The sequence below is a fragment of the Podarcis vaucheri genome (assembly GCF_965113315.1).
Source record: "Podarcis vaucheri genome assembly, chromosome: 1".
Lineage (NCBI taxonomy): Eukaryota > Metazoa > Chordata > Lepidosauria > Squamata > Lacertidae > Podarcis > Podarcis vaucheri.
This window is the reverse complement of record NC_138759.1, coordinates 113,855,214-113,871,585: the sequence shown is the minus strand read 5'-3', so window position 1 is coordinate 113,871,585 and position 16,372 is coordinate 113,855,214. Positions and strand designations below refer to the sequence as shown.

At 41.4% G+C, this 16,372-nt stretch overlaps 1 protein-coding gene across 2 annotated transcripts; it reads right to left on the bottom strand.

Annotated features, from left to right (window-relative positions):
• Positions 1–868: 868 nt before the first annotated feature.
• On the bottom strand, positions 869–15,773 carry BBS5 (Bardet-Biedl syndrome 5). Of its 2 annotated transcripts, none has more exons than XM_082200310.1 (12): positions 15,632–15,773; positions 13,360–13,442; positions 11,429–11,494; positions 9,138–9,187; positions 7,318–7,445; positions 6,728–6,863; positions 5,677–5,772; positions 4,571–4,633; positions 3,630–3,764; positions 3,436–3,519; positions 1,412–1,435; positions 869–1,285 (listed from the first exon to the last, which is right to left on the bottom strand). In XM_082200310.1, exons 1-12 carry the CDS (start codon positions 15,691–15,693, stop codon positions 1,184–1,186), a joined length of 1,029 nt encoding a protein of 342 aa, XP_082056436.1. In that variant the 5' UTR covers positions 15,694–15,773; the 3' UTR covers positions 869–1,183. The 2 variants fall into 2 exon arrangements, with proteins under 2 accessions (XP_082056436.1, XP_082056437.1); XM_082200311.1 differs by lacking the exon at positions 15,632–15,773 and adding an exon at positions 14,355–14,477.
• Between the last annotated feature and the right edge of the window lie 599 nt (positions 15,774–16,372).

Below are 16,372 nucleotides of genomic sequence, written 5' to 3'. Positions count from 1 at the left end.
AGTGATTCCAATGGGACCTAAAGTGTAACTTAGGCTGCCTTCCTGACTCCACCTACCTGACAGTAAACCTCAGAATTCGACAGAACTTACTTCTGAGTAGACATAGGACTACACTCTTAAATCTGGAGCTAGCCCTACATACTTATTTAGGAAAGATTAACTGGGTTTTTTCTCAATGTATACTCAACAGATCAGCTGCTAAAATAACAGCTGGATGAACAAGTCATTTGACATTTTTCCATTTACAGAAATTCTGTGCATGGTATGGTCTCGTGAAAACTTAGCAGCTGCCTCTCTCAAACAATAACTGACATTTATTTTTCCATGCAGCATACTGTTAGTTCACTGCATGGAAAAATTATGTTGTGATACTCCTACAGGTAAACAAATTTGACAAAAACAAAGCTGGAATGAATTTTTTGATGAATTATAGTATTATGCAATTTTACATGTGCACACACACACACACACGTCATTGTGTTTGGGACTCGCTTGAAGATAATGGGTGGAATTTATCACTGTGAAGCTTTATTTAGTGGAATTCCCAGGTGGAATTCAGTGGAATCCCCAGATGTGATGTTACTGGCAAGGCAGAATCACAAATGGTGTGGTCAGTGTGCACCAAATCAGTAGTCAGTAATAGCTAGTATGTAAAATGGAAATAAATATTGAACAGATAAAAAGGTACAATGACAAGACAAATTCAACATTTGTCACAGCAACCAGTAGAATTCATGAAAGTAAACTTCATTTCTTAGCATACATCCAGGGTAATGGAATGTGCAGTATATTGGCGGAATGAAGTAAGAGTAAGATTTAATGACTGGGTCATAGTTGGAAATTCAGAAATACTACGTATTATCTCATGTTATTTCCTTAAAAATATTTTTATTTACACTCATATGAGACCAACACATATTCTAAATAATCAAATATTTTTAAATAATTTAAAATGTAACCACTGAAAGCACTGTATACTTTTACAAAACTGTACATTCCATGAATATATAATCAAATATATTTTATTATAACATGACAACTATACTGTACATCATTACCTCTTCCTTCTTGTAATAGTTTTCTTGTAAATATAATCATCTCTATAAAACAGGGAGCTGTACCTCTTTCAATACATGACTTTTAGAGACTAAACAGATTAATTAAATGTTGCTTTAAAATAATGTCAACCCATTACTTCCCAGAGTCCTTGCAGTGTGAAGCCATCTTTTAGTTTTTCTATGGCGAGCCCCAACTCTTCAGAAAAAACAGGCTCACGGTCCTGTTGCTTTTTTTTCAGGAAATGAGGAAGAGAGGAAATGAAAGAAAATGAAGGTTAATACTGTATAATCAATTAGGCCATTAGGAACTAACACACTATTAAGTTTTCACACAAAAAAATATGAAACCTTACCTTATTTCCATCAGCAAAATAAGCCTACAACAGAAAAGTAAAAAAAAAAATTCAAAACCTTAAAAAGTAGTTGTCTAAGGGTGCTATGTAATGTTAGTCATACTCAAAGCAGACCCACTGAAATCAGTGGGCCTACAATTAATATTATATATCATCTTAAATATTTTAATTATAAACAGCACAACCTTGTGTATGCCTACTGAGAAGCCCCACTGAGTTCTATGGGGCTTATTCCCAGGTAACTGGATAGTACTGCAGCCTAAGAATTGAACATTTGTTAATTCAAACACAGACATCAAGTAACTCAGTTCAATTAAATACTTTTGAATCTAATTACCTAATTATCTGTTATATCTGAAGTGGTTATTAAAACCATGTACTGCCATTTTGTTTCATTTCCCCCTTATTCAGTATGAGTAACTCCATTTTACACTCTATCAAATAAAAGAAAAATCTCTTCACCCTGACAGATTTATAAAATATTGTATTAAACAAAGTATTTTTTCTGCCAGTTTTCTGCCAGCTTTGTTTAAACACAAAGGAAATGCTTTGATCATACATAACCTACAGCAATTGTGAGCAGTAATTAAAACAGCTTTTTTCATTTTAATACACCACACTGAAAGAGAAGTCAGGACTGTTGATTATTTCAACAGCATTAACACTCTTAAGAAATGTGTTCTAATGTCATCTTTGGTGACTGTCAAACAAAGAGTGAAATATTCATATGAGAAAGTTATTCACATTTCTTTCCTTAATGAAGTAAGGAACCCAAAGGTGCTTAGCAACTCACCAGATATTTGAAGGCATACTGAAAAGGTAGAAGATATGTGATAGCATTTTGATCTTTGAAAAATCCAGTGTGATTGTAATAGATGTATTGTCACAGGTGCTCACTATACTGTGCAAGGGACTTCTGCCTGTGCTACAGGATTTCCCCTTCCTGCTCCCAAGGGTCTCTGGAATTAAGGTGACTTTTAAAGGACCTCAGAAGTTTTATTTTGTTTGTCTTTTGCAAGGCAAAAAATAATCATGTGTATTCTTATCACTTCATGCAGCTGGACCACAAGAACAGCATAGCTTCAAAGGGATTGCCAGCTGAAATGGAGCCACTCTGTTTAATCACAAACTCAAATGAGTATGAAACATGCAGGTGAGCAAGATATAACCTACTGCAGGTAGTCTCCCATTCTTCACGACCAAGAATTTCTCTGTGAAATATAGGGTTGGACCCAGAGATGAATGGAACTCCATGCAGTGGGGCTTTCCTGGCCATTCCCCCCACCCACCCACCCCGCTCTAGTCCTCCATTACCAAAAAACCACCTGCTCCCAAGTGTCAAGGGATCCTCTGAAAGAAGAAGAAGAGGAATTTGGATTTGATATCCAGTTTTATCACTACCCGAAGGAGTCTCAAAGCGGATAACATTCTCCTTTCCCTTCCTCCAATGTGGGATTGAGTACAGGGGCTTTGGAAGCACAGGAACCAATTTGGTGGGGCTGCCTTTCACAAGCAGAAGTCCCTCTGTGCTTGCACTAGGCATATTTGGATGCATTCCACAAAGTTTTGTAATCTTCCCATAGGATCAGAAACATTAAGCGATGCGCACCCTGACCCTGTAGGTCAGAAGGAAGCTATGCTGGGCCAGTCACAGTAAGCCATAAGTCACGGCTTATCATAAATGCTGTCCAATCACTTCCACGTCTCTCTCCCATAATGCAAGTGGGAGGATCAAGCCACAAGGTTTACCGTGATATTTGAAATGGGGATCATGGTTTTTTCTTGGCTTGTCAATTATGGTTTGTCAGGGAGAGAAGCCAAGCTTTGCCGCTTGATCATCCCACCCACACTAGAGCAGGAGTGAAGTGGAAGTGATCAGGCAGCATTTACAGTAAGCCATTAACTGTGATTTACGGTGATGTGTGAATTGCGTCACAGAGTTCAGGGGGGGGTCAAAGTATGCACAGGACTACATAATTCAAGGTAAATCAACAGAGGATTATTATTTTTCTGTAGAACCTTACCACAAAAGCATCTGTCTGCTCATCTGCCTCAATCTCTACATCATCCTGTATTTGTTCCACAGTCAGATCTTCTAGCTGCTGAGGCTGAAAATTAATAAATGAAAGAAAACACTTTTAAATCTAATCTTTAAATCTTGTTAAGTAAACAGTAGCTAGTTTAATTTCTATAAATCGTATTTTTAAAATAGGAATACCTTTTCTTCCATTTCGTAATCTACGCCAAATATAGGATTAACTGAAAAGACTTGATGCAATGATTTTATTTCTTTTGCTGTTCCCTCTAGTTTTTCCACTGGGTCAATCTTAAATCCAAGCACATAACCACCAGTCTATAAGAGAGTATATGTTGAAAGAAAACATATCCAATTGTTATTCCACAGTATGATGACCCAAATTCAGTAAAACCATTTTGGCTGAAACTGTGCTACAAAATGTTACACTGTATCAATGATAAGCCACAGTTTTATTAGGAAGATGAGGCAAAGCATTATCAATTTGAATCATGCTCAAGTATTTAAAACATTCAGATATATTGAAACAATACAACATCTATATTAAATAAATATAGCAATTTAGTGGGGCTTTGCAGTGCGTTACATGTTCATTATTAGTCACCATATTTTTATGAATGGCTATAATTGTAAATATAGTGTTACAAAAACAACGGAACAATTCCAGGTTGAAAGCTATTTTTAAGTACTAATCTCAACTGTGCCATGTGGAAAGTAATCCGCAATGACACATTCATAATTGCGTTTCTGAATCTATTTATTCACAAACAGTTCTACTCCCAAGAACTACTAAGGAGCAAATCATTTCAAGACTCTAAACTTTTACAGGGGCACAGCACTCAAAAATAGCAAGTGACCAAGCTGATATGCTGGTGTCTCATTCAGAGATTTGATTAGTCACCTGGTGCTCATTTATCATAGTCATTATTCTGTGAACTCATAACTAAGCTCTTCAGATTGAAAAGATCATACTACCATGACATCCTAATCAAAGCAGCAACTTACTCAGGAATAAATACCACCAAGTATAGGTGCTTGAATGAAGATGTTTTAGAAATGTCTTAATGAAGTTTTGTATGGAATGATTAAAAAACTGAAGGAAGTACAATATACTGAGTTCTTACCGCCTGAGAACTCTCAATGACAAGTGCCAAGCCAAATTTTGAGTCTCTGATCTTTACTGAACGCTGGTTGAAAAGAAAAAACAAACAAAAAAATTGTCTGTTAAAAAGAATGACTGAAATATGACTCCTTAATAGAATTAACTGAAATTACTGACACTGACTCCATGAATTACTCTCTTTCCAGTCACTTGTAATTATAAATGCACATGAATTTTTAGTGGAGAAGAGCACCGAGAACATTGAAAAGTTGGAAAATATCTTATCTGGAAACTTTGATAAGAATTCTGTTCGTATGCCTCTGACAAAAAACAACTATAATGCTCAGCTAGCAGCACTGGCGAAATACCATGGAAACAATATAAACTGACCAATGTTTAAAAAAACCAGTGTACCATAGTGGTAAAGAGTGTGAGCTATGAGCTGAATTCCTCAGTACAGAGGAAATGCTATTGGCCTGATGCAAAGACGTATGTGAATCTGACTATAGATTTTGGAGGTGGAATATCCTCCATTTTCTCTCTATGAGCCTAAAAGCTGACCAAACACAAAGTTTTGTCCATCCATGTATTTCTGCATAAGCACTGCCTAATAAGGAAATATTAGATAATGCATGTCATGGCAAACTTATCCAGGACAAGTCTCTAACACCAAAGACACTGTACCCCTTCCACCATAATCCAGCTACAAGACCATTCACTTCAACCATCAGAGGAAATACATACTGTAAACCCACAACTTATGCACATTTAACTTGTGCACAATTCAGCTCTATGTGCTTTGCAAATTTAAAAATTAAAACTATAAAGCGGGTGGGCATCTGCGAAAAAGAGACTTTGGCAATCCCACCCGCCATTGAACCCTATGTGTTTTGACCATACACAATTTTGGCTTTAGGCGCAATCCCTGAAATGTAACCCTCCCATGCAAGTTGCAGGCTGACTCTATGTACTTCTAAGATTTGTCAGCTTTGTCAAGTTTATATTAATATCCATTGACACTTGCCAAAAATTCCATAGTATTTCTTTGGAAATTATATATACAACAATTAAAATAAGGTAACCCATATTAATATTTAGGCAAAAATATTGTGCTGTTATTGTACTTACTATTTGTAGATATGGGATACTGACATTAAAGCTGTCATTCATATTAGCATGCCAAACTACTCTTACATTTGTAACAAAAAAGGTACCCAGATTTCCCTAGGAAAGAGAAAAATTATAATTAGTTGGTACTAGTCTTCTATAACACTATATTAGGTCCCTCTGTATTTATAATGTAAAGAGAATCACATTTTTTATTTACTAAAACTCACATTTAAATACAAAATCCATTGGTGAAACCCTTACTGCAGCAAACCAGGGTTGAACCATAGTACAGTATAAGAAGCTTTCCACTGCATCTACAGGACTCAAAATAATATACCGTTCGAGTTCAATGGCATGCAAGAAACATATGCCAAAGTTAAAATAGCAGTATACAAAAATAACTTTTTGCTCTGCAATATTGCTTTTGTGTCTATTTTCACACACTAAAATAGTCACCACACTCTGTTTCACATGCCAAATGAATATGGGTTGCATCTTGAGAAATGCAAGACAAAGGAAACTTGTGGAAGTGACCTTCCCACCTTCTGCAGTGGCCTTTTAAATGTTTCCCCTCAGGAACAGGGACCCTCTGAAATGGGGTGGGGTGGGATACAGAGAACTCTGGAAGATGGGTGGACTGACTGAAACTGGGCAGAACCAACTTGTGCCAGGCTAGCTCTTCTTTCCTAACATGGTTCTGACCAATTTTGGTTAATTTCCCTCTCCTCCAGCAGCTCCTTGTGACCCAGTCAATACCAAAATGGAGGGTCCCCTGAACCTCAGGCGTGTCTTTTGGGGGTTGGAGGACAGGACAGTAGAGTGGACAGGGAAGTCTCCTCACTTCCACTCACGGTTCTCGGGAAACAGCCTTATGAAATTCAAGTAATATGACAGAACTTGCACATAAATATTAAAGAGCTAAGAATATTCTGCTGAACCTCAGTGCCATGTATTTTTCAAGTAGTCGGTTTCACAAGGTGGTTACAGAACTTCTTTGACAGATTTTGCAGGAAAAGCTTTAAAAAAAATCACATTCTTAATTTCAGTTTATGAATATATTACACAGTACCTGATCACTAGATAAATTCCAGACACCATTTATTTTGTCATATACTTGTTCTTTGGGTAACAATCTCAACTGCTTGTTTTGAATTAATGCACATCTCAGCTTAAGCTCACGGTACATTTTTGAAGTTTCATAAGCTCTAGGAATAATAAAACACGGTTTCAAACAATGATAAAAATGGGAAAAAAATATTTATACTCCTCACCTAACCTATTTGCCTCCTCTAACTTGAGCAACATGGAAGTAATTATGCCAGAGATTCCTGAGTTTAGCTTGAAGGGAAACCTCCACAATGGGATGCCCTTCCTCAATAAGATCCTTTATCCTAAAAAGCCATTTATCTGCCCATCCTGAGAATATTCTTATCTTGAAATATAAGGGTTGCTCTGTGTATTTGCATACATATGCATGCCAATCCCAAATTATTACCATTTCCTCACTGAACAAAATATATGCAAAACTTTCATTCTAAAATTTATTTATTATATGGCATATGCAACTAAACCAACTAACTTCATTAGGATTGTGCTTCAGCAAGCATTTCCTGCTTCTGTGCAAGACTAACACTTTTTAAAATAAAAAAGCTCAAGTACCTGTGTACAGCAATAACAGAGGCAAAAAGTCTGGGGCTTCCAGGAACCACATTTGTAAATATGAATTCAAAACGTGTATTGTTACATTTGGTTAGTATATAAAGTGCTTCTGTCTGGCCTCTTAATTTCTGTAAGAGAAAAGATTTATAAGATTTAGTATATTAGTACTGCAGTTTCCAAAAGAAATTAACAATCTTAATATTTATGTATTCTCAGTATAATCGGAAACCAGTAACAATTTCCAGGGTGGTAGCCATGTTAGTCTGTTGCAGCAAAAGTGTCTTCTCACACTTTAAAAACTAATCAATTGCTACAAGCTTTTGCATAGTAGAGTCCACTTTATTAGATTCAGGAATTTATTACCCTAATCGAGATTAAAGGGTTTTTATACCACTACTAGTATTAATTAAGTAATTAATTGGGGTTTGTTTGGAACTGCTTGTCTTTTACCACTACAAGTATTAATTAACTTACCAGTGCCAGGATATCTGTGTTACACTCAACACTACTTTGTGAATGTTCACTTTACTTATTCTGCATATACAGTAGTGCCCCGCAAGACGAATGCCTCGCAAGACAAAAAACTCGCTAGACGAAAGGTTTTTTCGTCCGCGATTTGCCTCGCAAGACGAATTCCCCTATGGGCTTGCTTCGCAAAACGAAGCTTGCCCCGGGGACAGCGGGTCTTCTCTTTTGAAGCAAGGGGCTGCGGGGAGATAGCGATCTCCCTGCAGCCCCTTGCTGCAAAAGACGTCCGGGGGAAGCGGGGAAGAAGTGCTTCTTCCCCGCTTCCCCTGGACGTCTTTTGCAGGGTTGCCGGCATGCCGAAGCCTGCGCGCGCTGACATCAGCGCTCCCAGGCTTCGCGGACCTCTCCGCCAGCAGCGGCAGCGCTGCCGCTGCTGGCGGAGAGGTCCGCGAAGCCTTGGCCGGACACCTTTTGAAGGCAGGCGGGGGGGAGCAAAGACTTTCGCCCCCGCCAGCCTTCAGAAGAGGAAGGCTGGCGGGGGGCAAAAGTCTTTGTCCCCCCTGCCTGCCTTCCCAGGGGCTTTTAAATCGCCCCGGACAGCGGAGAAGTCCTCCGCTGTCCCTGGGCGATTTTAAAATGCCGCCCGCCAGCATTTTAAGATCGCCCCGGACAGCGGAGAAGTCCTCCGCTGTCCCGGGGTTTTTTAAAATGCTGGGGGTGGGAAGAAAAGCCCTTGTCCCCCCCCCCCCAGCCTTCAGAAGAGGTCCGGGGACAGACTGTCCCCGGACCTGGTCTGAAGGCGGTTTCCCTAGGAACGCATTAATTGATTTTCAATGCATTCCTATGGGAAACCGTGCATCGCAAGACGAAAAAACCGCAAGACGAAGAGAATTGTGGAACGAATTAATTTCGTCTTGCGAGGCACCACTGTACTTATTTTGTAGACATAGGTGTATCCATCTAAGTCCAATTCAGAGGACACCCACTGAAATCAACTGGTCACTCTGAATATGACTTAGCTGAATACAACCCCTAAGCTTTAAATGTTGTAGTCTGTATTTTTCTGCATTTCATTTCTCTCTGACTTTACTGCTTACACTTTTTTTCTCTCTATACACATTCTGCCAACTTAGGTAGCACTGATGGAGCTAATGAAGTGGACTTTTGTCCCAAACCATAATAAAGTCACTAGCCCTTAAGGTGTCACAAGGCTTTTTGTTGCTTTTGAAATTCATAAGACTTGCTGACAATTAAATGTTTTTTAGAAGAACTGGAAAATCATGTCATTTGACAAGAGCATGTTATATATTTCAAAATACACTCTTAATTTAAAATTTGTTTCGTAAACTCACCGAGTTAGCAGTTCTTGTTGTTGTGCTTACAAAACAATTGTAGCCAACAGCTAAGGAATCAGGGAAAACAAAAACAGTATTGTTAAAGATGTCTTTGAATATCTCCAGATATCTGTCTGGTATATATTGTTGTCTGGAATAGGAAATTGCCCAAATTAAACTTAACCCAGTGTGCTAGTTGATTCCAATACAAGGGTTCCCGCTATCACAACAGGTCTTCCTCCCTCTCCACCCCACCTCCCCCAAATCTGCTCTGGAGGATCAGGAGAAATCTCAGAACAGCACAAAGGGGAAGGAGAGGGAGATATTTCCATCTGGCAAGCAGAGATGCTTGCTCTGAAGGAATGGTCAGAAGAGCCCACCACTAAATTGAATTCCTCCCAATGAAATCACTGTGCGACAGCTAAGTACTAACTGTAGTTGCAGGAACACATGCTGCTACTATAATAGTAATTTGATTCACAGGTAAACCCAACTAAATTAAACTAAACCTACTCCCAGGTAATTGTTTATACCACTGCAGTCTAATGAGACTTGCGTCCAATAACCAGAGGCTGCAATTTTTCCAGTGCTTATTTTTCCATGGAACATTTTCTGTTTCATAGTAACAATGAACAGATGCCAAAACAGTTTTAGCCAAGTTTGGCACCTTCAGTATTTTTTGTTTTTGTTTACTAAATACAAGTAAAAAAAGCAGGCTAATCACTGTCTAGGGCAGGGTGGTCCAACACGTGGCCCAAGGGGCACATGTGGCCCTCAATGCCTTTTTGGTGGCCCTCAGCAACATTCAATGCCCCCCCCACAGTCCTTGTGCTGCCTTCCCAAAGCCAGGGGACATAAAATTTTGGCCTCGCTCCTATTCCCTTGGGTGCAACAAGGCAGTGTGGAGCCTGCAGATTCTATGTCAAAGTACTCTCAGGACCCACTTGGAAAGAAAAGTTGGGTCACCCTGCTGTAGGGCATAAGAAATTTTCCAGGAACCCCACAGCATTGCTTGTTTTTGAGAAGACACGTGCATAGTTGTTTATCTCCAAAACTTTTATTTTACTTTTCAATTGAAAAACCTTACAGCACACACACAAACACACATACAAAGACAGTTCCTTCCCTCAGGGTAACAATCCAAAAAGACATGACACAAAAGGAAAATGGATCGGGAAGGAGGAAAAAATAAGCAATCTCAGGTGCAAGAGCTTAGTTTCAAGTCCTTTCAATGACCAGTCGGCAGTGGAAAAGTTCAAGAAGAAGAAGTGCCAAAGTATCTGAGCACACTGTTAAGAGTGGACTTCTTGAAGCTTGATGTAGTGGCTGCTGCCAGAGGATAGTTAATCCTGGTGTCAGAGTTTTCTTATATAAGAGATGTATGGTGCAGACCTACCCCCCCCCCCAAGCTAAGTCTATCCATGGTCTCAGGTCCCAACCCACGTTTGTCCACAATTAACTACATGTTTACAAAAAGCTAAGCTACCACAAATGCTATTTATATGAACAGAATTAACATCACTTTGAAGAATACTATTTGTTAGCAGGTAACTGTATCTTACTAAACTAGATATACTGTAGAAAAACAGTTTAAGAGCTAAGCTGACATGCCCTTGATAAAGAGCATGAGCAAATAAGAACAGCCTGAAAAATTTCTGCCCACCTAGTTTTATAACCCAGTAAAGGGCAAACCAAGTTTCTGGTTGCCAGCACACTGGACCTGAAAGGAGGCTGGCCACAGTACGTCATCCTTATTTATAATTTTTAAATATTGTATCAGACTGAAAGTTGTCCAACATTTAAAGTTAGTAGTGTGATGAGCCATATGCTGAATCAGAACGCTTTTTATATGAAGTGACCTTAGGAAGTATGAAACACTGTGTGCTCCCCACAAAGAAAATAGACAATTGCAGTGTGAGTTGGTAAGGGACAATTTCTTATTTTCAAGAATGCCAGATATACCTAAGGAGAGTTTGAATTTTCAGTATTTTCCAGAATGTTTTGAGAACATTTACCAACGCATTGTTTACACAGGAATAATTATGTCAATTCTAACTACTAATACAAAGATAGTATACATAACGTTAATAGAGTGATGAAGGTTACAGTAAAACCAGAGCCTTCCACTCTGATCCTAATGGTGTTTCACAGCTCTGAAACTATTGGGACTTACTTTCAAGCATATGCACTTAACACTGGGATGTAAATGTCTCTCTTTGAAACAGCAGCAGTACCAGGTAAAGGAGAAAAGCTTTTGATTGACCAGTTATTTTTTAAAATGGTATAGAAACGAAGGAAGGGATACTTACAGAGGTTGACTCTAGGCAATACAATGGAGTGCCAAATAATTCTCAAGTTTGTTACCAAAAGTCTGCCTGGAAATTAAAAAAAAAGGGGGGGAATCACCAGATAATTTATCGCAAAATTATTCTAATACTAGACAGCCAGAAAACTCAAAGGCTACCCTACTCAATACTATGTACTCGGGTCAGGATCTTCTACACCCAGTATCCCCCATCCATTTATTAATGTCATATACCATATTTTTCGCCCTATAGGACGCACCGGCCCATAGGACGCACCTAGTTTTTTGGGCGGGAAATCAAGGGAATTTTTTTTATTTCCCCCCCAGGTTTGCGCAGCCATCCCCAAGCTAGAAGAGGGAGACGGAGCGCTCCGTCTCCTTCTTCTGCCTTCAGGGACAGCTTGCCCCGCTGTACCCCGAGTTTGTGGGGCTGGCGGGGGGAGAAGCAAGCTTGCTTCTCCCCCCCGCCAGCCTCCAGATCAGGTCGGGGAATAGCGGGGTGGCGGCGCTCCGCCACCCCCTATCCCCGGAGCTTTTGGGGCTGGCGGGGGGAGAAGCAAGCTTGCTTCTCCCCCCGCCAGCCTCCAGATCAGGTCGGGGAATAGCGGGGTGGCGGCGCTCCGCCACCCCCATCCCCCGAGCTTGTGGGGCTGCAGGCCGCTGCCCACAAGCCTTGCGAGCCCGCGGGACATCCCACTGGGCTTGCAAGACTTGCGGATAGCTTCCTGAAGCCTGGAGAGCGAGAGGGGTCGGTGCGCACCGACCCCTCTCGCTCTCCAGGCTTCAGCGAAAGCCTGCATTCGCCCCATAGGACGCACACACATTTACCCTTCATTTTTGGAGGGGAAAAAGTGTGTCCTATAGGGCGAAAAATACAGTATATATAACAAACAAGTGGGATGTGCAACAAAACGTGGAGCACTCCTGTCCTGAGTTTCAGCCAGCCATGACCTTCTTTAATATACTCCATTCCAGCCCCACCACATTTTTTGTTTTTTCTCTCAAAGAGCCAGCTTTTGATTCTGTGGTCACTTGGCTTGCTCAGTTTGTGACGCTTTTGTACTACTGCAAATCTAACAATCTCCACAAGCCTACTGATACCTCTTGTGCATGGGTGGTGATATTTTGACTACATAAAGATTCCCACTCAGAGAATGAGTTTACTATTTGGGGTAGGGTCATTGCTCAGTGGTAGAACATCTCCTTTGCATCTGGAAGGTCCGAAGTTCAACTCCCAGCAACTCCAGGTAGCACTGGGAGAGAACCGTGACTGAAACGTTAGAGAGCCAGTTACCGTAAACAGCAATAGGCCAATGCTCAATAGGCTAATGGTCTGAGTCAGTATAAGGCAGATTCCTATTTTCCTATGCAGAATTCCAAGAATAATAACTCATTAAAATCTGCTGTACAAGAAAATAAGCAGAAATGAGTGAACTGCAACTATATTAGAAAAAGAGATTGGGCAAGCAAACTACCGCAACCAAGTCAAAATCTTTCAGGACCTACATACTATCTAAGATCTGCAGGAGGGGACAAAAGGGAGCTGATACTACATAAATCACAAGGAAGGGATATAAAGGCAAGTTATAAATATTTATAATTAATAAATAAATACACATGGCGATCTTGGACATCTGCACTGACACATCATCGTAATCTCTAATAATAGCAAACTCAGGTGGCCCAGTGCCAATCACTTGGGAAGCAAAATGCTGCAATCCAAAAATAAGGTCATGGCTTCTACATATGTGGGGAATCCACCAGGCATGCAGAAGAACACACATTTGTGAAACAATAAAATAACGCTGGGCGGAAGGTGGGAAATAACCCTCCAAAAACTGCCTGACAAGAACCTGCAAACTTTTAGCTTGGAACAGAGTGCTGGTAGCACTTGAGAAAGAGGGAGAAAGGGTCAATAGAAACCAGAAGTTGTACCTTTCTCTCCATTGTTTCCTTTGGTATCTTCAATAGGATCCAAACAGTCAATGAGAACTTCTCCTGGTCTCATTTTCATTTGCCTATAACAATATTGCATGTTAAGTTGCTGCTTCAGCCCTTGGTTTTCTTTTATTTAGGTAAACCATTAATATCCCAATGAAACATTTTGGGACCATAATGCTCACCATGCACACACACAAATCCAAGATCTATAATGACTTGTCTTCTCCCTAACCAAAGAGAGTCATCTTTCCAAATGAAACACTAATTGAAATGGCAGAGTTGTGCAATGACATTCACCTATCTGCTTTTTGCATTACTTCCCATGAGTACTGAAAATGTTAATCAAATGTTTTAACTGTAGATTCCAATCAAAGTAGTTCCCTGCATGGAGGAATGTGTGATGTCTTGGTAAGCTTGTTTCCATTCTGAAAGAAACAAGTTTATCTTTTTATTTTTTTAAAGTGCTATTAATCCAGCTTGTTATTTAAATAATCCATTGGTAGCCACCAGTGACAAGGAGTCACTCACAGGTGTGTGCACAGAATACTATGAAGGTGAATGAGCAGCCCAAGTGCTCAGTCCCTTCTCTAGGCACAGACCAGAAACCAAGCAAGCTGGCAGAGGATGGAAAAAACCCTCCATGCCCATCACAGATATACAGAGGGGCTGCTGGAGGAGGGTAGGGCTCTCTATCCTTCCTCAGTCAATCTCCTTGCCCCCAGCAAGCTAGCATTTTTTTCTGGACTTATTTACGAAGTTGCAATTGGTCACATTGGGCAAGTAGCAATGGTCAGTTCCTAGCCAGCATGACCAGCATAGCCACTCTTTTATCCTCTATGAATTTGTCCCAACACTTATAGTCATCACTACATCTCATGGCAGCGAATTCACGCCATCTTGCATCAACAGGCACATGGTACATATTTACAGACCTGGTGAAACAGTTTGTATAAAGTATAACCTGTATAAACAAGTCTAAAATCACGTACTTGTCTGTTCTGTCCAGGCCTGAGGCACCTTTTTCTCCTTAAGTATCAGCCATGGAAAGAGATATTGCTGCAGTTTAGATTGTCAATTTGACCAATTATCAATTTAAAAAACGACAGGCTACACTAGCCAGTGTGGTGTAGTGGTTAAGAGCGGTAGTCACGTAATCTGGGTAACCGGGTTCGCGTCTCCGCTCCTCCACATGCAGCTGCTGGGTGACCTTGGGCCAGTCACACTTCTCTGAAGTCTCTCAGCCCCACTCACCTCACAGAGTGTTTGTTGTGGGGGAGGAAGGGAAAGGAGATTGTTAGCCGCTTTGAGACTCCTGAAGGGGAGTGAAAGGCGGGATATCAAATCCAAACTCTCTCCAGTTTTTTTTTTAAAAATCTTCATTTGCGTCAGCCACAAGCCACAGCGAAGGAATAAATAAAATGCAGATATAGCTAGATGGTTGGCTATACAAAATAAGTTCCGAAAAATTACGACTATACAAAGAAAAGAGTTAAGAACTGTCCTTGACCGTTTATCCAGTTTGATTTCACTTCTTTATCCCCTTCTTCTTCCAACGAGTCCCTCTCCCAGCCCCACTCATCCTCACAATAACCCTGTGAGGTAGCTGGGCCTGAGAGGCAGTGGTTGTGTGAACGAGAGAAGAGCTAACCCGCAGATCTAATCCGGAGGCTGCGTACAAACCGCATTTTAAGCACATCTCCCCCCTTCAAAAGAATCCTGGGCGCTGTAAATTTGAAGATTCACAGTTACAATTCCCAGCAATTCCTGAAAAGTACGACGCCATAATTCTTTTAGGGAGGAACAAATATGCTTCGGACGGGCTTTAAAGGTGTAGGGGAAGTATATAAATTCAATAAATAATATTGATATTGGCATAATAATATAATCATATATCAAGCGCGACTTTTTTGTGTTCAGGAGCGGAGAGGCCGTTGGCGTCCAGGGACCTGAGGAAGCCCGCTTAAGAAATAAAAGAGCCCCGAGAAGAGCCGCGCCCTAGTGAACGTGGGGAACCAAAGACGCGTGTGCGAATCCCGAGTTTTATTTTTAACGGCGAGGGCGGAACCCTCGGCGCCCGCAAGATGGCGCTGACAGGCTGGAAGGAAACGGCGCTCTCCGCTCTCGGGCTCGCGAGGCCCGGAAGAAGCGGCCGCTTTGCCAAGGGCTACTTAGCGACGCCGGGGTCGCGAACTCCCTGTCGCGACGGAGCCGCCCGCGCGGGGGACACAACGAGAAAGGGAGCCCCCGTTCGCGCGAGAACACTCACTGAGAGGTGATGTCGAAGCGGACGTCCCTGTCCTCCCACAGCGAGTCCGCCGTGGCCGCCATGGTGACCGCCGGGCCCCGTCTCGGCGTCCGTGCGCCGTTCCTTGGCAACTCCCCGACGGGCGCCGGATGGGGACAAACTTCCTCGGGGCGGCGCGCGAAGAAGCCTGTTGTGCGCATGCTCCGGGCTTCTAGGGCTGTGCGTGCTTTTCTGCTGCAGGCGATCCTCGTTAACGGCGCTTGGCGGATCAAATTAGGGATGCCAAGGCGCGCCTGCAGGGTGCATATAGCAAACTGGTTTCCTGGGCCCCTAAGAATGCCAGGCGGCCGAGCCAACTTCCCAGGGCTCTTGCAAGGAGAAAAGCGGGGAGAGCAATAGTGGTACGCCGCCTGGAGTTCCCTGGAGGAAAGGCGGGGTATCAATAATAAACGTTCCATCGAGCCCAGTTGGTGGGAATTTGCCTGGCTGGGACTAGGGATGACGCCCCTTTCGGAGGGAGGGTTATCTCCCAACAGCCAGCCGAAAGATGGTCAAAACCTTACTTATAGGAAGGATTCTGGTGGTCCCTAAATGAACATTCCTTTATTGAAATGATTTAAAATGTTTTCCTTATGTTTTTATAGGATAATTGCATTTTTCTTCTTTTTGTTTTAATGTTTGGCGGTTTTGGTTTTTTTAAAAAAAATAAATGTCAAGTTGTTTTTTAAAATAATTATGTTTTCAGCACCCTTGGGCTACTTG

Excerpts from the sequence above, each read along its gene's own strand:
- BBS5 (XM_082200310.1), bottom strand. The coding sequence starts at position 15,693 with ATGGCGGCCACGGCGGACTCGCTGTGGGAGGACAGGGACGTCCGCTTC. Across the intron at positions 9,188-11,428 it reads ATTGCCTAGAGTCAACCTCT|CTGTTGGCTACAATTGTTTT; the intron begins GTAAGTATCCCT and ends CTGATTCCTTAG. Across the intron at positions 1,436-3,435 it reads AGCAGACAGATGCTTTTGTG|GCTTATTTTGCTGATGGAAA; the intron begins GTAAGGTTCTAC and ends TTTCTGTTGTAG.